The sequence below is a fragment of the Echinops telfairi genome, unplaced genomic scaffold, assembly GCF_000313985.2.
Source record: "Echinops telfairi isolate 266 unplaced genomic scaffold, ASM31398v2 ScPeMD7_7458;HRSCAF=8496, whole genome shotgun sequence".
NCBI classification, from domain to species: domain Eukaryota; kingdom Metazoa; phylum Chordata; class Mammalia; order Afrosoricida; family Tenrecidae; genus Echinops; species Echinops telfairi.
In genome coordinates this window covers 24,897,643-24,921,750 of record NW_022111358.1, presented here as the reverse complement: position 1 = coordinate 24,921,750, position 24,108 = coordinate 24,897,643, and the positions used below count along the sequence as shown (strand labels likewise).

Here is a 24,108-nt window from a genome sequence, read left to right as displayed (position 1 = left end):
ACTTTATATGGAATGGGGCTCCTTTAGGGGCTATGGACTGGCCTGTGAATGGAGCCGTTTTGCTCATTGCAAAATGTTTCGGTGTATACAAAGGTACATTTTTCATGGGAGAGGGTCCATAGCATTCCTGAGATTTTCAAAGAAGTGAAAAATGAAACAAAACTCATTGCTGTTGCATTTATTCCAAAATGAAGACCAAAAAAAATTGGGAACGCCACTCGACCCCGAGGCAAAGGTTGCTGCGACAAAGCCCGGAAGCCCAGCACTGCGGCTTCGTAACTGAGCACTTCAGTCATTCCCCAGCCTTGATTTCCTCGGCTTTGAACGGGGATAATCACTTAAACGGGAGAAAAACTGGCAAACACCCCGTCCTCAGTTACGAACTCTAGCTTCCTATCGTGCAAATACGTAAAATGGGGATGGAAACCATTTGTGGTGGTTATACATTAAAATAAGATGACTTGCCAATAGGATAATAAAATATCTGAAGGGGCTTCAAAAAAGTTCATGGAAAAACCCCATTATCTTTTCATTCCATTTTACATAAAATTGGAAGCCATTGTGTATATTATATGTGTTTTTAATGAGATTAAAAACAGTGGTGTGGTTACGCAGGTTGGGCTGCGATCTGCATGGTCAGCAGTTCGAAACCACCAGTAGCTCCTCAGGAGAAAGACTGGGCTTTCTACTCCCGTAAAGTTCGTCTCGGAAACCCCGAAGCTATGGGTCAGCATTGACTCAATGACAGTCAATTTAATGAGATTAATAGACATCGTTGTTAGGTGCCACCCAACTGGTTTCACTCATAGGGACAACCCAAAGAAACACTGCCTGGTCCTGGGCCATCCTCACAGTTGTTGCTGTATTTGAGCCCACTGTCACAGTCACTGGGTCAATCCATCTAATTGAAGATCTTCCTAAGGCCGTTCGTCAGCATGCCCAAAGTACTTAAGATGGAATCTCACCAATCTCTCTTCGAAGCAGCATTCTGTCATCTGGCAATCCATGACATATTCAAAATTCTTCAACACCCTGATTCAAAGGCTTAATTTCTCAGTCCTTTGTGTTCCTGTTGCATCCATATGAAATTATTGGCTTGGGTCAAAGTGACACTTTATTTAAAGAAGTCTTTTGCAGATTCACCCAATGCAATGTAGATGAGGGGGCTTCGAGATCGCCATTACCTTTTCATCCCATTTTCCCAAGACCTTTTGGAAGCTCACTGTGTCCACATATGCATGTATATATGCTGGAAGATATCGTAGTGAAATAATATGCAAGTAATATGTACAAATTATTAGATAGTCATTTTTACTTAGAAGCTTCAAAATACCCAATCCAAGTTCAGGTTTCTGTTCGTCCAAGATCTATTACCTTGACTGGGAACTCTGAGCTTAAGAAGAACGACTTCTCTGAAAGGGAGGTGAGAGCGGGACAGTGGGACACACGGCCCTTCACGGTGAACACTTGTATAGAACTTGGGGCACAGCGATCACCTGAACTCTAGGGTACTTGCCAGCCCTTGACCTTGCCTAATTGCCATAAGCAAGGTGCTACCGAACTGTTGTATCAAGGGACCGCCTCAAGGTAGGGCCGTCTTTTTTTTTTTTTCAAGGTAGGGCCGTCTTGTTGCTAGGAAAGGAGACTTCACTTCAGGTCCCAGGAAGAAAGATCCACTCTCACCCTTCAGAGGGCACACCGCCTTGAGCACACCATTCAGCTAGCCTTTCACCTGTTCTCTCCAGGCTTACAGATCTCCTAGAGGTATTGGTACTGACCTGGTTCTTTAAGTGACTACCACGCCCAATCGCCATCAGTCCTTGACGTGCTAGTTCTTTGAGCAAGCTCGCCTCAGCCCTTGGGATAGAAAACAGGTCTATCTGAAGAGGAGAGAAGGAGATGAAATCCTAAAGATGCTCGGCCAGGGCAGGGCCGTTGGCTTCCTTGTCCTCATTTTCGCTCTGTCCACCGTTTATGCAACACCCTCTGATACAGGTCCCAGAGCCACAGGAAGGGTAGCCCGTGGTTCCCGCCCTGGAGGAGAAAACGTCTAGTAGCCAGACAGATGAGTAACCAAATCACTAAAATAAAAAAGTGGTATGTGCTATAATAAAGGGATGCATAGTCATGAGAGCCAACAGAGGGAGTAATTAATGACTAATTGATAATAATATGCCTGCATGTATTACAATTTGGCAGAGAAAGTTATTCCAGCTAGCTTTGAAGGATGAGTAAGACTAATAAGTTAATCATTTAAATTTAAATAATTTAAATGAGATAATTGCAGTCATGAGTTAAACAATTACTGGGGCCTGACACTGTGCATGTTCATTAACACATTATCTCTCCTTAGTAACTATTATTATTTTTCCAAATTTTGTAGATAAGGAGCACAGGCTCAGGGAGGTCAAGAAATTAAGGATTTCCCCTAGTGGAGTAGAGGAAAAGAGCATTCCAAGCACAAAAAATACCACAAGCCAAGGCCTGCATTAAAGATGCAAAGACAAGAGAGCTGCTACTTCTTTGGTGCTTGCAATTTTAGGAACTTCAGTGTTTCCCTTTAGGAAATGTGTTATGTAGTCATCAGAGGTAGGAACTGTCCTTCGAGGTAGGAACTGTCACTTTTCTGTAAGTGCTGAAGCAGGAGCCCTGGTGGCATAGTGTGGTAACTGGAAGGTTAGCAGTTTGAAACCACCTGCCACTTCACAGGAGAAAGATGAGGCTTTCTACTCCTGTCAAGAGTTGCAGTCTGGGGGACCCAAAGGGGCAGTTCTACCCTACCCCTTAGGGTCGCGATGAGTCAGAACTGACTTGATGGCAGTTAGTTTGGTTTTGATTTTGAAGAGTGCAGAAAGAGGCAAAGGAGTGAAGATTAGGGACCTGAGCCTTTTACTTCAGAAAGCGTTTTCTGTTCATTGCCCCATACTGCCAGACCTTGCATTTAAGAACAGTGGCCCAGAAATAAGGGGGAGACACACTAAGGAATCCACTTCCTTGGCCCATGGATCATCTTTTGGGCTCTGCAGCGGTTTGTAGCCATGGAGCTATGTAGAGTTTTGTCTTTGTGTGAGGTCGCTGGCAGGTGGCTTGTGACCCACTCACTATATAAATAATGCCCAAGCAAAATCCCGCAATCCTCTGAAAATGAGCATAGGGTTTAAATCGGCAATAGATGCACAGCATGTTTCAAAAGTAGGAGGTCTCTACTTACTCTGTAGCTCATATTGCTGGCAACAAATCTATGCAGAGGTGACCACCGTTCCACACTCACATCCTTTCAGAAATACGCTGGTATCTTAGTCATTGAGTAATAAAACACTGTACTAATAAAACATGAAATCCATATAAAAAACTCTATTTTGCCTCGTGTTAAGTGCCAAGGCTGTGCCAGCCAGACCCTGTGCTTGTGTGGGGGACCAGCCTCCCCACAACCGAATGGGTGCAAGAGGTGGTTGTGTAATTGAGGGGTAAATTAAAACAACATCAGACAAGATAAAGCATGCAAGAGCTCACCTCTTCAGTCAGGACTTCAGGAGCCAGGTCCGAGCAGAGAGAGAGGAAGTAATGTAATCTCGTGAGTTTATATAATCTTGGGCACACAGGCCATGGTCAGCACATATGTAACAGTATGTTGGACAGAGGCATACATGTAACAGGATGAGGAGGAGCTAGGGGTATACAAGCCATCGGAAGGGGTTGTACTAGAGGCACACATACATAGCACAATGGGCGGGTTCTGAAGTCAAAATGGCACCCTAACCTTGGTCATCTGAGTTGGCCTGACCTTCAGTGTCTTTGAACTTTTCTCCAGGGGAACAATCCATTATCCTTATCAGAAGGGAGTGGGTCCTACTTAGGGAGGGACAGACAATAGGGTCTGTTTGCTTTTGATGTCAGATAGCAGTTGACCTTCAAGTATTTAGTAAGCCACCAGGTGTTTGCAAACAGCACCTTAAATTTGGCATTATTTGGGGGGGGGGGGTGCATTATGGGGAATAATGTGAGTGGGACGTATTTCCAACCCACGAATGTGAAGGTTTCCTCCACCGGAGCCTTGGCCTCCCAGACTCCTCAATGGTTTCCCACATGCTTGATTCATAGATAACACACAGTCCAGTATCCCAAAGGTATTATGTATTTACTTGTGTGTATACTGGGGTGGGTGGGTAAGGAGAAAACAGGAAACAACAGGTACCAAACAACCATTAGTACAAGGTGCTATAGGAGAAGTGTGGAAGAATACCAAACAAGGACCTAACACCTACTCACTAGTAATTGAAACGTCTCTGGATTCAGATTTGGCACACAGCCTCAATTCTGCCACTTGCTAGCCGTCTGACCCTGCCTAAGTGTTTGAATCTTTGTAAGCCTGTTTTTCCATCTGTCAGAACTGACTAATAATAGTACTTACTTCATAGCCCTCAATAAATGTTGGCCATTACTATTCAGGTCGACAGGCCTTATTGGAAATCCACAAAGCTCTGCAAACTGGACTTTCAAAAGCAACCTATTTGGCGGTCAAATGTGATCCAGAGTAAACCTATTCATGCATTTTAGTATGAATATGCATCAATTAATCCAAATTCGTGTGCTCATCCACACACTTGGCTGAGGAAATAAGCAAATCAATGTTTGGCTACTGCGTGCTGCCCCAGGCCATGCTTGGAATATTATTTGAAATTTTGAAAACTATCTGGCCCCAAGGGTTTTATACACCCACATTCTTGCTGAGAAGAAAAGGGAAAGTTGTTTTTAGTTCAGAGCTTTATTTTTCCACCTTACAAATATCAAAGAAAGTCCAGAGGAATTCACAGGCCTTTGATTCCTGTTTATTCAAGGGCTCGCGGGAATCCAGAGTACTGAGCCTAGAGTCAGGAGGCTTAACTTTTTTTAAAAACATATTTAGTTTTATTGTAAAAAAAGTAACTTGTACACTTGGACCGCTGAAAACGGAGCATCGTTTTTCCTTTCCAGTGAAACTAAAAGAAAATTTAAAAATAAGCAGCAACAAAATGACAATTGAGAACGGCAATTCCAAATAGGATGCTACAGCGTCTGCCCATCGAGTGGCAGGGGTCAGGTCATCATGACAGGAAAACTTTATTTTAAAAGTGTCATCTTAAGCAGCAAGGATGTCCACTAAGCATCACAATTAAACAGGCCAAAGGAGAAGCCATGTCGTTCCAGTGCCCACTTCACCCACCCAAACAGCCCTAACCCACTTCTTTGCTCACCTTCTATAACCCCCATCCCCTTGACATTTTTTTTTTTCTGTCTCCTTTTAAGCAAGAGACAAGATACAAATACATACTGGTAACAGTGGAACCCGAGCCCATTATACAGAGCGAGGAGGAGAAACGTTAGAATTCTATGCACTACGACACAGGGGCGGCCTCAATGCTCTCCCTGGTGCGATGCCCCTTTTCCAGGCGCCTGCGAGTCCGTTTCTTATCTCCATGACAACGCCGAACCCCAGGGCCCGGCGTTTAGTAGGCCCTCAATAAACTGTGGTGGCTTTTCAATCCCCTCCTTCCTCTTGATCGCGTTGCAGGCAGGGGACGTGGCAGCCTGCCTCCGGTGGGCGAGCTTGCGGGGAGACGAAATCAGTCTTCCGGACAGTAAGTCCACTCGGTGACTGTTTCCACCCTCGTCTCCCTGGAAGGAAGCTGGGTCCCCAAAGCTCCTGCAGGGCACGGCTGGCGGCCTTCTCTTTCAAGGTGGGTGGGAGGGGAGTGCCCTGCCTCTCCTTTCCTCTCTTTTCAACCCTTGAGAACAAACGATTCCATGGAATTGGGTTCTCAACTGCACCTGCGCATCCTAATCCGCCCCACCTCGCCCCTCGAACTACACCCGCAAAGCGCGGGCCCAAGAAGACCCCCGCTCCGCCGGCTACGTCGCACCCCCTCCCAGCGTGGAGGACCGCGGGGGGACGCTCTGGCAGAGAGCCTCTCGCTGGTCGGGGCGGCGGTGGGAGGAGCCAGCGCCGTCAGCGCTGCCCAGGCGGTGGAAACGGAGGGTGGGGACACTCTGGCCCGGCTCTCGGTGGTGCGGGAGCCGGAGGGAGCAGCGGCCACTCTGGTCGGCGGACGTGCTGCCGTGCAGTCCCGGAAGCGAAGCAACGATGGCGGAGAGTCCGACCGAGGAGGCGGCGACGGCGACGGCGGGCGCCGGGGCGGCGGGCCCCGGGGCCAGCGGCGTGGCTGGTGTCGTTGGCGTTAGCGGGAGCAGCGGCGGGTTCGGGCCCCCGTTTCTGCCGGATGTGTGGGCGGCGGCGGCGGCGGCGGGCGGGGCCGGGGGGCCGGGGAGCGGCCTGGCCCCGCTGCCCGGGCTCCCGCCCTCGGCCGCTGCCCACGGGGCCGCGCTGCTCAGCCACTGGGACCCCACGCTCAGCTCCGATTGGGACGGCGAGCGGACCGCGCCGCAGTGTCTCCTTCGGATCAAGCGGTGAGCCGGGGGTTTCCTCCTCCTGCCCCGAGCTCGGGGGCTCGACCTTCCCCGCCCCCCACCCTTTCCCACGACCACTCGCCCCCTTCCAGGCGGCCTCGCGCTTCCCTCGCGACAGCCCAGCTCGAAGGCCCCGGGCGTCGAGGGCCGGGACCCGTCTCGTCCCGTGCCCCTGTGCCCACGGGCACCCACCCCCCTGCCCCAACCCGAATCCGACCCCGCCCCTGGGCAGCCTCCCGTGGGCCCTCCGTCTCCATTCCGGACACCTTCCCCCCACACTCCCCTACCGCCCACCCGAAATTCGACCCCTACTCACTTCAGGAACACCCCCTCCCGCCCCCTGCGCCGCCCCTCATGCCCCATCTCGTCCCAGCCTTGCTAGTTGTTGCTTAGAGGCCCCACCCATGGGTCCCCCCCCCCTAGGTCGCTCCAGAGTCGCGTTTGTAACACTTAACCGGCGCGCGTGTGCACTCACTCACAGACACGCATACATGTTACCGTTTCACGCCCAGGCCTCTTCTGTCGAGTACCCGCGATCATCCCTCCTTTCAGCTGGCCACTCTCACACCTGTTCCAGGAACTTGGGGCTGCCTCCCCTGTCTTATTTGGGCCTGTAACCTCTCTTAGGGCGCTCTTTCTTGTATCCCACCTGCCCCCCTTGAGCATTTTGGTTTGTTTGTTTGTTTAAAGCGAATATACCCAATTCAAATACAGGAACAAAGGCCTCAGTCCTTTCTGTGCTAATTTCTGGGATGGCTGGTCAGATCATTTAATACTGCTTGTTGTAGTGCTTATCGCATTGCAAGAGGATCATCATTTTTAGCGGCTGTTCTGAAACCACACTCTTCCTCTTTCCAAGTGCACGCCCTCCCCCAGTACACACACACAAACACCTTATCCAGGTATTCCCATTCCCCTACATTTTCAAGTCCCGAAGGTAATCCTCTACCTACCTTTCCAGGTTGTAATAAAAATTAAACAGTACACTTTGTGTAAAGTACCTGGCATAGTGCCTGGTGCGGGCCACTTATTGCTACTTCTAAGAAACTCAGCACTCCTTCCTAACCCCTGTGCCTACCCCTTCAGCCATTTCAGCCTGGTAAGCCTGTTACACCTTTTAAGTTAGCCAATATTTCCATCCTTTACTCTGTCCCCTGGGTGCACTTTTTATGCCCATAGGCACCCATATATGCCTCTAGTCTTCTCCACCCCTGGAATGTATTTCCTGTCAACAGTTGTATTTCATTTGTGAGACATAACTTTGTGTTGTTAGTTTCTGTCTAGTGAGTTCTGACTCAGATCCACCATGTGGGGCAGAACAAAACACTGCCTTGAACATTTTGAACATGGCGTGGGAAACTCCGAAGCCACTGCCTTGTGGATTTTGACTCCGTGACCCTATAGGACGGAGTAGGGCCACCACACAGTGCTTCCCAGGCTGTCAGACAAGGGGAAGAGATTGCGCATCTCCCCCCTACAGATGACTGGTGGTTTCAGACGGCCACCTTTTCTGTTAGCAGCTGAGGGCTTGAACCACTGCGCCACCCAGGCTCCTAACATGAGTTAGATGCTATAAGTATCCCGTAGCAGTCATCAGACAGATGTGAGGGTCTCATCACTTTCAGGGGGTCCTTTCTCCCTAACAGGAAGAGTGTTACCCTGTCAGTCAAGAAAAGGACCGTTATAGTCTTGCTCTTTCCTAGCCTTGTTGCTTCATGAAATCAATTCCCTTCCCAACAAAGGTCCACTGTGCGGCTATGGAATCAGTTTTTCAGCAAAGTTGATTGTCTTTCTAGTTCCTGAAAGATCTGGATTTAGCATTCCACGTAGTACCTGGGACTCTCAGAGGTGGAGAATGAATGACTTGCCATGTGGGAGGAAGTGAGAGTAAATGGGATGTGGGCTTTTTCCAGGGTGGCATCTGATGCCATTGGGATCTCCGAATTCGTGCCTCCTCTCCGTCCCTCCCCCCTGAGGAAACAGTGCCCCTTTGATAATAACTTGCTCTCTCTCATGACAAGTGCCAGCTGAGGTTTCTCAGCTAAGAGAGTGCAGACATTGTCGGTACCAAGCACCACTCTCTCGAACCCTGGCCTCAATGAGGTAATGACAACTGTCCTGCTCAAGGGACTCGCCTTTTGCCTCCCCTCCCTCACTCCCTCCCCACCTCCTCTTTGGTGTTATACAGGGATATCATGTCCATTTATAAGGAGCCGCCTCCAGGAATGTTCGTTGTACCTGATACAGTTGACATGACAAAGGTATGTAACTTGATGTTGGTCGGGGCTTATTGGGAAAGTGGGCCCATAAACTTGGAAGATTCCCCAAAGCAATTAGTGAGCTCATATCTCTGATTATGTAGACTGTGAAATCAAGTACCCCCAAAAGGGTAAGTGGCTTGCCCAAAGGTCATGGTGCAGTGGGACAGAGATATGGACCACAGGTATCTGCTATTGGGGGGCCGTGGGTCCTGGCTTGGAAAGCCCAGTTTATGCTTGTTATCTTGGCATAAATAGTAATAGGACACTTTTTCACTCTCCAAAGTGCTCCGGTTTGGAGGATAAATGACATGGTCATTGTATCCATGATAGTATCTAGCTCTGTCCCCACTCCTCTACCCCACCACTCTGGATCTTTAAGGATGCTGCTGCAAATCCGTTGTAGGAAAGGTTGCAGTTAAAGGGCCTTGTTTAGGCTCCTGTTTTTAGCTGGCTGCTTTTGAGTATCCTTATAACCCAAAGACCATTTCTTTCATCCTCACACACAGAGCAAGCCTAGTACATGAAGTTGAATGCCTTGGGCACAGATAACAGGGATGCTTCTTTGCCAGTGAGCGCTCTCCCCTCAGAAATGAACGTGCACTTAAACTGGTGTTGGGAAGACATTAGATTTCCTAAGCCTAGTGTTACATGAATACTCCCCACAGTTTCAAATTTCGTACAGTCAGTACTCAGATTTCGTATTATTGGTTTGTCTTAGTTGTTTTGAATCGGTTTTCCTTTGAATTGGATTTTTTGTTTTCTTAAATATGGTTGGAAATGTTTTTCCTGGTACCTGGGACGGTGTATCCGCTGTTAACTATTAGTGTTAATGACAGTCCCTGGGGTCCCAGAACTGGTGCCAGGTTGAGACCAGCTGACCTTGCCGTTTCAAATGTTTACGGCTAGAGTCTAGTGTAACATATTGCCAGGGCATAGTAGGGGCTATAGACTCGGTTCAGATTTTCCTTGCATCAAGAAGGGAAATCTTAAATACTCTTCAGTAATTATGGCGGGAGGAAGATAACTTTGTGTTTTAAGGATGTTTGTTGTTGCTGTTTTTTAGCCCCAAACTTGGTGGTCTGGGGTCTCTTCCTGTAGGGTTTCTGATGCTGCCCCCCCTTTACTGGAGCAGACGGCCTCCTTTGGAGAAGCCGAGTCGGCAGAGCAGCCCGCCAAGTGGTTAGCTCGTGCCTTACAGTGCCACCAGGCCTCTGTTTGTGTTGGGGAAAGCTTGGGATCGTTCTGAGTGGCCCCTGAGTTTTCCCCATTTTTCTTTGTATTTTTGATAGACCTAGCTACTCCCTGAGCCCCATCCTCAGGAGACTGGATCCTCCGGGAGAAGCTGCAGATGCCCGAGACAGTGTCCTCGGCTCGGCGGCACTCCTCCGGTCACTGTGGCCTTGATTCCCTTTTCTTGCTTCCATTCATTTGACTTCCCCTTCGTGCTACCTAGATGGAGGGTGGGATTGCATCCCACTCACATCTACTCTAGGCACATTCAAATGTGCCTATTGAGTGAGATTGTGAGTTAACGTCTTGACATTAGAAATGCTACCATTGTACTGTACGGAGATGTGCTATCCTGTAGTTTGTACATTGGCATTGTGTCCATTTGTTTTACCTGAAAGTGAACAAGGAGGTCCACATTTGAAAACAGCAACAACAAAACTACTTTAGGAGAGTTTTTAGTCGAGAATAATTTTGACTAGATTTCCATTTTTGCCCCAGGCTCTAACTTTACAGTACAGCCCCTGAGTAAGCTGGCACTCCACTGAAATGGAATTGATGGAAATTACAAACGTGCTTTTAGTGTGAGGATGAAGAATGTGGGTACCGCACGGAGGGTCCCGCTTCTGGTGTGGGTAGCAGGTTGGAGCCAGGAGGGGCTCGGGGTGGGACATCACCTCACGATTTTGAGATGGGGTTTTATTTTGCAGATTCATGCATTGATCACAGGCCCATTTGACACTCCTTATGAAGGGGGTTTCTTCCTGTTCGTGTTTCGGTGTCCGCCCGACTATCCCATCCACCCGCCTCGGGTCAAACTGATGACAACGGGCAATAACACAGTGAGGTTTAACCCCAACTTCTACCGCAATGGGAAAGTCTGCTTGAGTATTCTAGGGTAAGAGGAGACTTCTAAGTGGCCAAGTTGGTTGTTAGCAAATAATTATTCTAGGCCAGCCTTTATCAACCAGGGTTTGGGGGTTGGGTTTTTTGTGTCTGTTTTTTCCACCTGAACCACAGAACACAAGATGATGGGAGTGGTGATTTTAATTCTCTCCAGGAGGGTACACAACTAGTACCATTCTAGATGCAAAAGAAGTTGATTTACTGTTTAAAACGGCTGTCTTTGAAAGTGGTTCTCAAAGCATAGCATTTACAGATAGCACTTCTGGGGCCCTGCCTACTGACTCTCAGCTTCGTGGGAGTGGAGCCCAGTAAGAGATCTTTTGACCAGGCCTCCTGGTGATTCTGGTCTTATTCTAGTTTGAGAACCACTCTCTCAGAATGTTCAGGCTAATTCTTCTACACAGGTTGAGCAAGGCTGTGGGTCTGTGCCATCCAACAGGGTGGATGCCATCCAACAGGGTGGATGCCATCTTTCTGCAGCTCAGTGAGTGGCGTTAGAATGGTGGTGGTCCTGAGTGTGCTGCTTTAACGAGTGAGCTGTGGGACGCTGCAGTCGCAGCCTGTGTGAAATACAGACGGACTGAGTGCATCGGGGTCCATCCTGTGTCTCGGTGCTACTCCAGTTTCCCTTTGTGGCAGTTCCATCCATTCCCTCGTTGCCCTTGGGGCTCACGGCTCAGAGTGGGAGTGTGCTAGCACATCGTGGGCTTGCCCTGGGGTGAAGGACGAGCGCAGGCTACAGGTGACAGTTTCCCAAGCCGGTGGCCCTGCTTCCTCCCCTGCCAGCACATGCCCACGTCTGTGTGGGGCAGAAGCTCCTGGAACAAGCCGGAGACACGAGTCACTCTTCTTAGCACTCTCTCCAGCCCCAGAATGTGGCCCGTGATGGTCACGATGGAGAAATCCTTCGCCTCATTAGGGGCACATAATTGTCTGCTGGCAGGAACATGGCATATGTAACCCCCAGAGATAAGAAAATGAAGCCCTGCTCTGTTTGAAAGTGGTTTTAATGACAACCCTTCTGTAGTAAGTTTCCTCTTACTGGGCTGACATAAGAATATTTTGAGCAGGCACCAGCCCCTGGAATGAGAGAAGTGAAATGTTAGGTTAAAGGAGACGAGAGGGGCGGCCAGAAGTAAGTAGGGTGGAAAAGGAGAAACTTTCCTGAAATTGACATTTTTCCGTGAAGAATTGCAATGTGGAAAATTCCCATGTGTTCTGAATGGACTTTATTAACTTTATCAGCCTCTCTCTGTCCCTCCTTGCTTAAAAAAAAAAAATTGATTCGGCTAACACTGACCAAAGAAAGTAGTGTGAGCATTTCCTCTGTGGACTGAGCCCCTGGATCTGTGCAACTGGATGGAGACTAAGGCCCAGGGTTCCCGGGGAAGCCGCGCTGAGAAGAGAACAGTTGGAGGCACTGCTGAGCAAGCTCGGATGAAGTGAGGAGGAGGAGGAGGGTAGCATTATGCATCACTTACTTGGGTTTTCCTCAAGGGCGGCAGGAGAAATTCCTAATCCCCAGAGGTGACTTGAACAAGGCCGGCCTGGGTGAACTTGGGTTCAGCTTCCATCTCCTGGTTATTGAGTTTAAAAGAGATACTATTTGTGCTGCCCCATCCCTAGGTTATACTCCATCCAGTTTATGCAAGAGAAGTCATTTGGTATTTCTCTTTATGGTCGAGATGCTCCCAAGGTATCATCTTCAGAAGCCTCCCTCACTCCCTTCCTGCTTTCTGGCAGAGCGCTCCAATCAACAAAGAGTTGGGTGCTCCTTGGGGCTCCTGATTTAGACATGGGTTTCTGGTCATCAGCCAACCCCTTGCCCGGTATACCCAGATGGTGACTTTCCCGCCTCTCTACCTCCTCCATCACATGTGTGCAGAACTGAGGCCTTTGGAGTCCACAGAGTTACAAAAGCGGAGGCTGCAGGGAGGGGCTCTTCAGCGCGGTTTCTTCTACTGTGGTTAGGGTGGCCTTTTTGAGCTACTGCTTTTCTCCTAGACCCAGGAAAGCCTTTCAAGGTGATTGCCCTGCCGCATCCTCTCTCCTTAGTTCTGCTTCGTGATATGAGGTTTAAGCACTCGACTGATTGCTGGGGAAGGAGTGTGAGATGGAGGCTGGGGAATTCCAGAGTATTGATAGTGAAAGTGAAACCCGAGTCCCTTGTGCTGGTGCTGTTGGCTCGCTGTTCTTTCTGAAGCCTCCTTCTCCGGCTCTCTCCACCTCACCCTCTGCCCTGTTGTGTGATGTGTCCGCAGTACATGGACTGGCCCTGCCTGGAGCCCAGCCCAGAGCATCTCTTCCGTGCTCATCTCCATTCAGTCGCTGATGACCGAAAACCCTTATCACAACGAGCCTGGCTTCGAACAGGTAAGGCCCTGTGGGCCCAGCGGGGGGATGTTGGGGCTTTTGTGGGTTGGGGGTGCAACAGTGTTTAAGAAGGGGATACAATTCAGAATCCCTTTATAGGAGTTATTCCATTTGACTTGGCTTAATCTACAATGTAGAATCATTTGAAAATGAGTTCTGAGCCTATTTTGGGAGCTGCTGCGGTGGGGGTAGGGGTAGGGGTGGTCTTTAGATTCCTGTCCTCCAAGTAAGGAGCCTGGTAGTGTAACAGGTGACCAGTTGAACTGCTAACGGCAGTTTGACTTCACCAGTGGCTCCAAGGGAGCAAGATGAGGCTTTCTGCGCCCATGAAGATTCACTACCTTGGACAAGCAGGGGAGCGGTTCTCCTGTGCCCTAGAGGGTCGCAGTGAGTCAGAATCGACTCTGTCGTGGTGGTTTGTTATCCTACAAATATCCCTGAAAATGCTTTGGTGAGCCAGACATTCTTCGGGTGTTTTGAGGGAGTTTCTGCAGAGGAGTTCAAAGGAGCTTGTCATTCACTAGGGCAGGGATCTTTTGGTCCACCCTGTTGAAGAGAAGGCACAGAAATGAAAACTTCCAGTGCAGACTGTGTGCCCGACACCGCCATGTGCTTCATCATTTCCCATTTCACCCTGCACTCCCTCTGTGAAGTGAATGCGATGCCGCTTCTCAGGGGCGAAGTGAGAATCAGAGAGGGTACTTCGCTGTCACAGAGCTCACAGAGAGGGCAGGAGCCAGGATTTGTGACAAGGACTGATTCCAAAGATTGCACTTCCACGTGCTGTTCTACAGTGCCTTCCTGGATGACTCGGGAACACTGGGAGTGGGCAGGGGGCGTTGGGGGTCCTCGATGGACAATAACGCAAAGCTACTGATGAAAACAGTGAACTGCTGAGCGTGGAGACAGCAGGGAGGCTGGTTGGAGACCAGGGCCTGTTGAGGCCCTGTGTGTACAACAGAGCAGAGCTCTGCCGCGTCCTGTGCCGTCCTCACCGGGGACGGGAACAAAGGAGAGATTTAAGGTGAACCCAAGTTACTGCCGCAACCATTTCTCCCGCTCAGATCGCATAGCGGAGTTCAGGGGTAGGTAGGGATGGGATGGACCTTGTTCGTAGCTAAGCAGAGAGTTGACTGAGGCTTTCCGTGTCTGGGAATCCCGGAGCGGCACCGGAGGGTTAGGGCCTTCACGCTCCAGGCGTTCTGGGCTGGCAACCTTCTTGACGCCTCTGGTTTTTACAGCCCCTGTGCTCAAAGAAGCACCTAGCTGTGCGTGGATTACTTCAACTCTCCTTACGTAACCACAGTGACGCACCAGTGAGATCTGCATGCCCACTGTGGTGTACAGCTTCTAACAGCTTCCAGTCAGATGGGACCTCCATGCCTCCCATCCTGAGCACACAGAGGCACGGATGTGCTGCTTGCTTTTGATCCTAAGAATGTCTGCAGGTGACATGTCACAAGGATGCCCTCAAAGGGGGAATATAGTGTACCTGAACTTTAAAAGGGCTGTGTCCCTTACGCTGATCGTTTGTGTGGTGTTCCACTTGGCTGTTTGTCAAGTGTGATGTAATCACGCAGGATCCCTGTGGTGCTGTGTGAAAATGTGGTGGGAGATTGAACCTGTACATCTCTCCTGTTCATGCATTTTTGTCAGGTTTGCTCTCAGCGACTGTGGAGTCATCTGCTAACCCATGCACAATGGAACAAAACGCTGCCTGGCCCTGTGCCAGCCCACCGCCAGTTGAGAATCATAGTGCTGGTTGGGAATCACTGGCTAATTTCCTTGGCAGATTTCAGATGTAGATCACCAGTCCTGACTTCCTAGTCCACCTGGTTAGATCAGTGCTGGTGGGCCCTTCAGACATGTGGAAGGATTACTCGGGAAGTATTTTTACCTTTTTGTCTAAACCCTTTCCATTCTGGGTCTCCTAATAGCCTTGGTCCACCAACTGAAACAGCCACTCTGCCCGACACTGCCTGAGTCCATCCTGGCTCCTAGCGAACCCTGTAGGACAGGTAGAACTGCCCCTGTAACTTCATGGGAGTATAAGCCTCATCCTCTGTCCGAACTACAAACCTTGTGGCTAGCAGCCCAGTGTGCAGCCACGGTGCCACCCGGGATCCTTTTGTTCACCTGGGTTCTCTAATTGGGAGTCAGACTACCTGGTGGTTTTGTTTTCTACCTAGTCCTTTGCGATCAGGCTTCTCGTGTCGGTTTCAAGAAAGTTTGATGGATCTAGTTTTCTGGTTATAGGTCAAATGACTTCTGTAGAGGGTGGGTGTTGGAGTCTGTGGGGGCAAAGAGCTTGTCTCAAGAATAGAGGGATTGCTCTTCCTGGACTACCATATCCTAGGAAACTTTTCTTAACTGATGTGTTTGGCTCCTGAGACACACCCCATATGCAATTTGAAATCTCTTTTCATTGACATTTCTTTTCTGCTTATCCGTTGTACTCGGATTGTTGGTGTCTCACCTGCAGGAGAGACATCCAGGAGACAGCAAGAACTATAACGAATGTATCCGGCACGAGACCATCCGAGTGGCCGTGTGTGACATGATGGAAGGGAAATGTCCCTGCCCTGAGCCTCTACGGTATGTGTCCAGAGGGCCCCAGGGGATCAGACCTTTTGGAGATTTAGCTGGTTTGCACCTTCCAGGAGCCACGCTGTTTGTGCAGTGGTTAAGCCCTCAGCTGCTAACTGACAGGTGGCAGTTTGAAGCCACCAGCTGTTCGCTGGAGAAAAATGTGGCTCTTTTATAAAGACTACAACCTTAGAAACCCCGTGGGGCAGTTCTCCTCTGTCCTAAAGAGATGTGATGAGTTGAAATCAACTTGATGGCATTGTGTGGCCCCGTTGAGTGTCTTTGGGGCAAAGTTCCCAGTATTCGGCACCAGAGGGAGATGAGGAGAAGGAATGATGTGGTTCCTGTTTTCAAGAGCAGGTGTGCTAGAGGGGACCAAAGAGGAAGCGGAAGAGGGCAGCTCTCTCCTTGTAGACTGCCACGCCCGATGGGAACAAGATGCCGTTCCTTCCTTCACGGCAGCTGCATAGGACAGGGTAGAAAGCCCCCTTGCTCCTGGGGAGCAGCTGGTGGTCTCCTGGTCTCTCCCCCTCTGTCTCTCTGCAATTTCCTAAGGTATGAGGAAAATTCATCAAGGTAGAAAATTGTCCCTTTTCCTGTTTTTTTCTTCTTCAATATGGGGAAACAAGTGTGGGCTTGGAAGTCTAGCCGCTTAATTGATATTTCGGCTCGGTGGTGAAGAGGTAACACTTAGCCTTCTTGCTTATCTTCCAGTGGTGTGATGGAGAAGTCCTTCCTGGAGTATTATGACTTCTATGAGGTGGCCTGCAAAGATCGCCTGCACCTTCAAGGACAGACCATGCAGGTAAAGCAGCCCCTCCCTCTGATTGCGGAGGTCCTAAAGCAGAAGTATGACCCCCAAGTCACTCAGCGAGAGGAGCTGGTTTTAGCTTCTTGGCATAAAGTCGTGCTAGGGTGGATGGATTTTTCTGACCTTCTCTAGGCTAGAAATCTTTCCCTTTTAGGTCAATAGTCATTTCAAGCAGAGAATGCGCTGTTCTGGAAGCATCTTTTAGAATTGATGAAATCACTTTTACATCCTTAGCCCAGGCGGGTACTCAGAGAAAGAAGGTTTTGGGGAAGCAATGGATGGAAATACATGGCAGTGTCGTACATTGAAAAGATTGTTTCCAAATGTGTTACCCACTTGGCATGCTCTGACTGTACTAGGGGAATAATGTGTTTACACTTCCAGTAAGCAGGTGGAATTGGGGGCTTGCTTTTAAGAAGAGGTTCTTACTGAACAAAACATAGATAAACCCAGGTAGACCGAGTTGACAAGAGTGAGAATCCTCTCGTAAACGATCAGTTCTTCGGTCTTTTGAGACCTTTACTGGTGGTCTTACTTAGAAGTGGAGGTGACTTTAAAGAATCCCTCCCTCCAGTTCTGTTGCTATTCCACGCCCCCACCCCAGCCCCTGCCAGTGTCGCAGTTCATCCCATGTTGATTGTAAGTAGTGATTTCCCTCCTCAAGGCTTCCGAACAGATTTGTCATATTTGCACTCAAAGGTTAAGGCTCAGGGTTAACTTGTTTTTCTAACCCCTTGGTGAGAGAAAACTATACCTGCACTACTTTGTCCCCCACCAGGATGTCTCATTGCAGGTGACCCGCAGTACTGCTGTATTCGGTCTAGAGCAGTGGTTCTCAACCTTCCTAATGCCATGACCCTTTAATACAGTTCCTCATGTGGTGGTGACTCCCCCTCCCTCCAACCATGAAATTATTTTCGTTGCTACTTCAACCGTGATGTTGCTACTGTTATTAATCGGGCGAGCCTTGTGAACAGGTTGTTCGACCCCCAAGGGGGTCACGGCCTGCAGGTTGAGAACCGTTGGTCTAGTGTAACAGTGGCAGGTGGTGAGGGAAGGCAGTGGAAGGGCAGGACCTTGGGAGGCGAGTGGGTGGGAGATGGAATGAAGGATGAAAGAAGGGAGGCTTCGGGAATTGAGAGCTTCAAACTACAGGGAGTCCCACCTTTGGGGAATTGAACCCTTCTTCATGCAAACTGGGAGCAGTGGCTGGCGGTGACAGGCACCCACTGGCAGTCTCACCTTGAGGGTGCTGAACTGGTCGCAGTGTGATAGGGAGTATGTGTGAGAGAAGACCGAATCACTGCTGGGCTCAGAGGAAGGGGTTGACTTGGTCAAACCCTTGCTCCACTGCTTCCACGTGGATAACAGTTGGAAGTTACTCCGCCCTCGGCAACAGCATTCACTGCCTGGTAAGAGGCTTGCCTGATCTTTTGAGTTGCTGTTTTCAATTTGACTCCATAGCGATAACTTACAGGTCATAATGCTCAAGGGAGACATTTAATTACTAGTTTTGCTCAAGTATTGTTGAATTTTTAAGACTTCCAGGATATTTTTGGCTTAAGAGTTAAAGATCCTCACAGAACAATAGTTTCAGGGGTTCATTCACCCTCCACGGCTCCAGCAGGTATAGAGTTCTCTTGAGAATTTGAAATTGGGTTTTGCATTCCCCCCTTTTTTGATGGGATGCCTGCCAGCAGTGCAGCTGTGCCCTTGGCGCAGTTTGTAGACCCCTGCTTTAGCGCCTCCACCCAGCCATGGTTAGATTTAACAATTCACCCCGCACTACGAAATGTTTGCGGATGTTTGCTCTAGAATGGCAAGGATTAGGGTCAGTTGCTTGGCAGCTATGGAGTGACAGACGGTGGCCACAGTCTGAAGGGCTCTCTGGGAGAGAGCAGTCACTCCTTTTGAGTATCAAAGAAAGGATAACCTTTGCCTCTTGTGAGTTTAAAGGGTTCATTTAAAAACACTTTAGTGCTTACAGTTCTCACCTTGAATTTCTCTCCCCACTTAAGTTTCCCGTGCGACTTTCCCCTTCTGCACATTGGTTTGGTTTTGAGCAAGGCAAGTGAGGACATTGTTATGTTTGGCCTCAGCCAGACCTACTTGGTCACTCTGCCATACTAACTCCTAACTGCAGGGATCGTGGCCTGTCGTTTCCAGACCCTGTGCTGTGTTCCCACGGCTCAGAAGGGAGTGTGGGCCACCCAGACATGCATCTTCCATCCCCTGCCTCCTCTCCCCACAGGACCCTTTTGGAGAGAAGCGGGGCCACTTTGACTACCAGTCCCTTTTGCTGCGCCTGGGACTGATCCGCCAGAAGGTGCTGGAGCGGCTCCACAACGAGAACGCCGCCGAGATGGACTCTGACAGCAGCTCGTCTGGGACGGAGACAGACCTGCACGGGGGCCTGAGGGTCTAGACCCTGCTCCCCTCGCCCCCTCCCCCTCGAGAGTCCCAGCAAAGCCCCTTCCCCTCACCCCGGGACGGAGAGACACTGTGTATCTCCCTCCAAATGTGACATCATCCTGCAAGATGGCAAGAATCAAGGGAGCTCGGATCCCAGGGAGTGGGAGTTGGGAGGCTGTTCCCCATCTGACCTCCTGGGCTCCAAACACCTGGGGTCATGTTCATCAGGGGCCAAGGTACCTACAGGAGCACGCAGGGTGAGGGCCTCAGGCAAACAAAACAACCAACACACCTCTCCACAGGGCCAGCTCCTTAGAGACGGGGAGGCAGCAACGGCAGCTCCAAGAGGGGCCGCGCCCACCAGTGGATAGGGACATCTGGCAGGGAGCTGGGGCGCGGGGGCTGTCTGTGACACTTAGAGCCACTCGAGTGGTTGTCTGTCTCTGCCGTCAGTCTTGAAGCAGGCTTCCCAGTGCCCCTTTCTGTCTCCCTCTCTTTTCCCACAGGCCAGCTCGGTTTTGTTTTTCCTGATTTCTAGTCGCTGTTCTAGACAGACCAAAGAGAAGGGACAGTGGTGGCGGCTAGGCTGCTGATGAGCAAGCTTTCCCTGGCACCGGAGCACCTTTCTCTGTCCCCGTTCTGTCACCCTTCCTGGGTTTCCCTCAGAAAGTAAATGTGCCTGGGACTGAACCAAGGTCTTGGTCAAAAACCTGCCCGGGCACCATCAACTGAGAAGAGCGTTTGTTCCTACAGTCGGTGATTTGAGAAGTTCCCGACAGAGGCAGCTGCCGGATGTGTGGGAGCAGAGCCACTATGTAGAAACGAGTCACAAATGAGAGTATTTCAGTGGGAGTAAGGCCTTGGTGGGGAGATGGGTGCTAGTTTTGTCTGGCTCTTCTTGTGTGTTTTCACTGCAGCCTGTAGTCCCGTCCCCCCCACTCCACCCCCCTAGGGACTTGTGGGGAGCAAGGGTAGCCAGTGGCTGAGGAAGGTAAGGGCTGGGATTCTGGAGACTCCTCCCCTCCCCCCCACCCCCAGCCGCTCTGTCACTGGCTCTGATGCGTGTTCGCTTGGCTGTGTCGCGTCTAGCTGTGTTTCGCCACAGTGGTCCTTTAGCTGGTTGGCTCAGAATACGTGCTTTAGGTGCCCCGGAGTGTACTGGGCATCAGTGGGAGTCCATTCTTCCCTTTCTGATGTGTTCTCCCCTGTACTTTCCAAATTCTTCCTGTGTTAAGGCTCCCAGAGGGGCACTGGTGATCCATGTGACGCAGGGCCTGTCAGTACCCAGCCACCTGTAAGGGAGAGGATAACTTGTACCTGCCCTGCCCGCTGCTATGAAGGTGTCTGCCTTGTGGATCACGGGATTCCCCTGGGGGCGATGAGGGGTAGGGGGGTGGGCACAAAGGAGAAGGTCCTATTTGGGAGGGCAGGAAGCAAGAAACTGGACAGGGAGTGGGCTTGGGGACTGGAAGGTGGGTCTCTCCACGTGGAGACTGCAAAAGAACCCTGCTTCCAGTTTCCCCCTCTTCGTTCCCAGAACCCGTCCAGGGCTTAGACGAATGCCCTGGGTCTGTAGGTCCAGGGTTGTCGGTCATCCACTAAGTGTTCCCATTTTTCAAGTGACAATCCTCTCCTTGGCCCTGCCACGGCAGAGCATGTCTGGCATTGTGGCCTGACTTTTACGCCCTAATCTTGAGTTGAGGAAACATGCACAGGAGTCAAAGAGATGTCTTTATATCTGACTGTACATAAATGAAGTTGTTTTTTTTTTTCCTTTTTCTTTTTGGTGCAATAAAGTTTGTTTTGGCAGAAGGAGGAAGTGCCTGTAGGTGCGGGTGGGTTGTGAGGTAGAATGGGATCTTAGCTGTACCTCTCACTTGGGACTGAGACCGTTGGGCAGTGGATTTTCTGGAAACCGTAAACACAGGTGTTGTGGGTGGAAACGAGATGGGGGGACAAGAACAACCCACCAGCCAGGAATGAAGGCCTTGTTCATGACTGGCTTCGGGACAGTCTGGGGGGAGGGGACACCCATGGCAGCCTCAGCCACTTCCAAGGTAGTGATGCTCCAGTGTTGGCGAGGGAACCTGAGCTAGTTGGAGGTGGGGGTAGACTGCTGAAGGAAAAGTACCCGTAGCATGATGCACACCGTGGAATTACATTTTGTCACTAAGCCTGCCCCCCCCCCCCAGGAATTTAGCATTTAAACCAAGAAGAGTCTGAGAACCTTAAGCTTTTCAAGTCTGGATTCTTTTTTTTTTTTTAATGCATTTTGGGGGTAATGGAAGGCATTCTGAATGAAATGAAAAATTTTGCGAAGCAGTACAGATGTCAGTACTCAGTGGACACGTGTTCCCTCGGATCCAGTTTGAAGAGGGCAGCAAGTACCAGAAGTGGGATGGCAGCATCCCCCTAAACTCTAGAAGTAGGTGAGCCTGTGTTCCCCCTCCCTCAGGTAATGAATGGGTTACACTCTAGAATCTGTGCATGATTCTTTGTGGCCTGGCGGCTTTTTTTCTCCCAGCTCACCCAGCAGACTAAGACCAGTGTCCCAGCAGCCTTTGCTGTGCAAAGCAGTGGCAAGGGCTCTACAGCAAGGGCATTTTGGCCCATTTGCTGCAGAAGCTGCATAGCAGCTGGTAGATTCACTCTCTATCTGGGAAGCTAAAGACACCTACTTAATTTTTAACTTCAGGTAGCTGTGTAAATTAAAGGAAATATATGGGGGGGGGCTTCAAAACGTTTGTGGGGAAATTCCATTTTTCCACACTTGTTGAGGCCAACTTGTCAATAAAGACATGGCAAAGGGTGGGTGTTTAGTAACCCTCCCAGTTCCCACCCACCAGAGGGCATGGGTGACCACTTAGGTGGAGAAGCTAGTAGGAAATTTGAAATGTAAGAAAACCATCGGCAGATTCCCCTGAAATCCCATTTTTTAATTTTTATTTTGAAATCCCATTTTCTTCTTTCCTCTTGTCTAGTTAACATTTGACACAGACCACACTTGGCCAGCCCTGTTGCCTCTCCAGGAGAGCTGCTAGAGACCAGATAGTATTCATGGCGCCATCTGGGTCTGTTAGTTGGGCATAGGAACGTTTTATACGACTAAACTTTCCTAGGCTGTCCTCGCCAGCTGGCCTGGGCAGAGCCATTGTGGAGTGTCCTTGTTGACTGTACATAAATGAAGGTTTCCCCTTACTTGGGTTATCCTCACTGGGCCAAGGAGGTCCTCTCCAGGGAAGATGAGATGACACATGAAAAAGGGATGGGTGAGGAGTACTGAGGAGAGAACAACGTGGAACTCTTTCTCCCCCCCCCTGCAAAAGTGTGCAAGTTTTCTTCACCAAGAGCTCTGCCCTCTTCCCACCCCGTCAGGGGAGGGCTTCTCTGGCCTCCTCAGTGGTAATCTCCTGGGAGCAGAGGTCTGTGGAGAGAGCTGGCAGCCAGTACTGGGCCTCGCCGGGGGCTTGTAAGTCCAGCCAGGCCAGCCCCTCCTTGAGCAGGTGCTCCTGGAGGAGAAAGACGGCATGAGTGTGGGTGGGCAGAGGCTCTGCAGACGCAAGCGCTCCCCCAGCCTGCGGGGAGGCTTTCCAGCAACCTCTCCTTCTGCGCCACCAATATGGAGGGATGGTTGGGCTCGGCCTTTGCCTAAGGTGTGGAAAATGCCAAGCCATTTAGTGTGTGCTGTCCACCCTGAAGCAAATCACAGGCTCTGCTTCGCTGGATGAGAAATGGAGATCGTGGTTCTCAGACTGGTTTCACCTGGCCGGGTCACTGGCAGGTGCGAGGAAACCTTTACGGAGAGCTTAACAGGAGGACCACAGGAGTCTCAGAATGCACTCCGCTCCTACCGCTGGGAATAAAGGGGCTTCCAAACAGGTGTGGAGAAATGGGATAAGAACTAATGGTGGTGGAATTCCTTAAACTTTCTGAAGCCCTCCTTCGATGCTCAATATGGGTCGGTGCTGTCCAGTGTCATGCTCCCCCACTTGACAGATGAGTCGCAGAAGCTGAATGGCAGAGCAATGCTGGGGCTCTGGCCAGTGTCAAGAGGGCAGCAAAGTGAGGGGGTAGCTCTGGCCTCTGGAACCTCTCTGCCCACTCCCTCCACCCACCTCTGCGGGGCCATTCCACAGCCACGTACCAGCACTTGCCGCGCTCGCTCGGTCTCCCATTTAAGGCTGGCTTTGATTTCGCTGACAGTCACATAGCCGTTTTTCTGCAGGAAGAAGGGATGGAGACAGCTGAGCGAGTACCTTCCCTCAGAACCTGGCATCTGCCAGGGATAAGAGATTCCTCCAGGCAGGAGGAAGAACTGTCCTTGGACTACGCCTAAGGAGCAGAGAAACAATGTTTAGCGGTCCCGGTAGAGACAGAATTTTCAGGGTGACAAAGGTAGGCTGGTGAGTTCATGGTTAAGAAGTGGGGGGTCCCACGTACTTTAGAGTACTCAAAGAATCAGGAACATGACTTAACTGACAGAAAAGAATGGTGGTGATCCTAATCTAAAATATTTCAATATTCAGCCCTTGTCCTGCCTCACCTACCTACCCCCCAAGGAAGAAAAGCCTCTTGCTTGGCGTAGTTTTGCAGAAGAGAATTAAGTAAAAGGAACATGCATCCCTGTAGCACATGAGGAGGATTTGTGGGAGGCAGGGGGTGGCCAATTAAACATTTCTTTCAAAGAGTTCACAGTTTAGGAAGACCTCAAAGAGCCTGTCTCGAAAACACAGGTGCTTGCATGTCTGTCTCCTTCCTTAGACGGTACTCTCCTTGAGGGCAAGCACTGTATCTTACTCATCTCCACCTGCCCCTCAGCCTCGCCCTGTGCAGCTGCTCAATAAATGTCTGACAAATAAGCTCAGGTCTGAGTAGTTCATCCTGAAGACTGTTTCAGCAAAACATCGAGGTAGGGAGATCAGAATTGCTCCAGAACCCTGCCCAGGGCTGTCTTACACACTCTTACACACACACACACACACCACACCAGTACCTCTGCCAGCTGCAGCACCACAGTATGATCCATGTTGAGCTCAGCTGGAACGGACTGAATGAGGTAAGTGCCGCCCATGGGGATGATGCCAAAGC

The 24,108-nt window shown here is 50.2% G+C and overlaps 2 protein-coding genes across 2 annotated transcripts in view; one reads left to right on the top strand and one right to left on the bottom strand.

Annotated features, from left to right (window-relative positions):
• Positions 1-6,105: 6,105 nt before the first annotated feature.
• On the top strand, positions 6,106-20,832 carry UBE2Z (ubiquitin conjugating enzyme E2 Z). Its single transcript, XM_004707079.2, has 7 exons — positions 6,106-6,444; positions 8,633-8,705; positions 10,643-10,830; positions 13,100-13,211; positions 15,694-15,806; positions 16,512-16,602; positions 18,860-20,832. Exons 1-7 carry the CDS (start codon positions 6,122-6,124, stop codon positions 19,031-19,033), a joined length of 1,074 nt encoding a protein of 357 aa, XP_004707136.1. The 5' UTR covers positions 6,106-6,121; the 3' UTR covers positions 19,034-20,832.
• A 1,521-nt stretch (positions 20,833-22,353) lies between these two features.
• Positions 22,354-24,108, bottom strand: part of SNF8 (SNF8 subunit of ESCRT-II) — an 8,063-nt gene continuing 6,308 nt past the window's right edge. The window contains 3 exon segments of the mRNA XM_045299308.1: positions 22,354-22,529; positions 23,165-23,239; positions 24,014-24,108. The exon segment at positions 24,014-24,108 is cut by the window's right edge and continues 8 nt beyond it. Coding sequence (XP_045155243.1) covers positions 22,392-22,529; positions 23,165-23,239; positions 24,014-24,108 — 308 coding nt within the window. The 3' untranslated portion in view covers positions 22,354-22,391.

What these genes read in the sequence shown, in the direction of transcription:
- UBE2Z (XM_004707079.2), top strand. Translation starts at nt 6,122, where the DNA reads ATGGCGGAGAGTCCGACCGAGGAGGCGGCGACGGCGACGGCGGGCGCC. An exon ending in GTCTGCTTGAGTATTCTAGG is followed by an intron (nt 10,831 to 13,099) that starts GTAAGAGGAGAC and finishes ATGTGTCCGCAG; the next exon opens with TACATGGACTGGCCCTGCCT. An exon ending in ACGAGCCTGGCTTCGAACAG is followed by an intron (nt 13,212 to 15,693) that starts GTAAGGCCCTGT and finishes TCTCACCTGCAG; the next exon opens with GAGAGACATCCAGGAGACAG.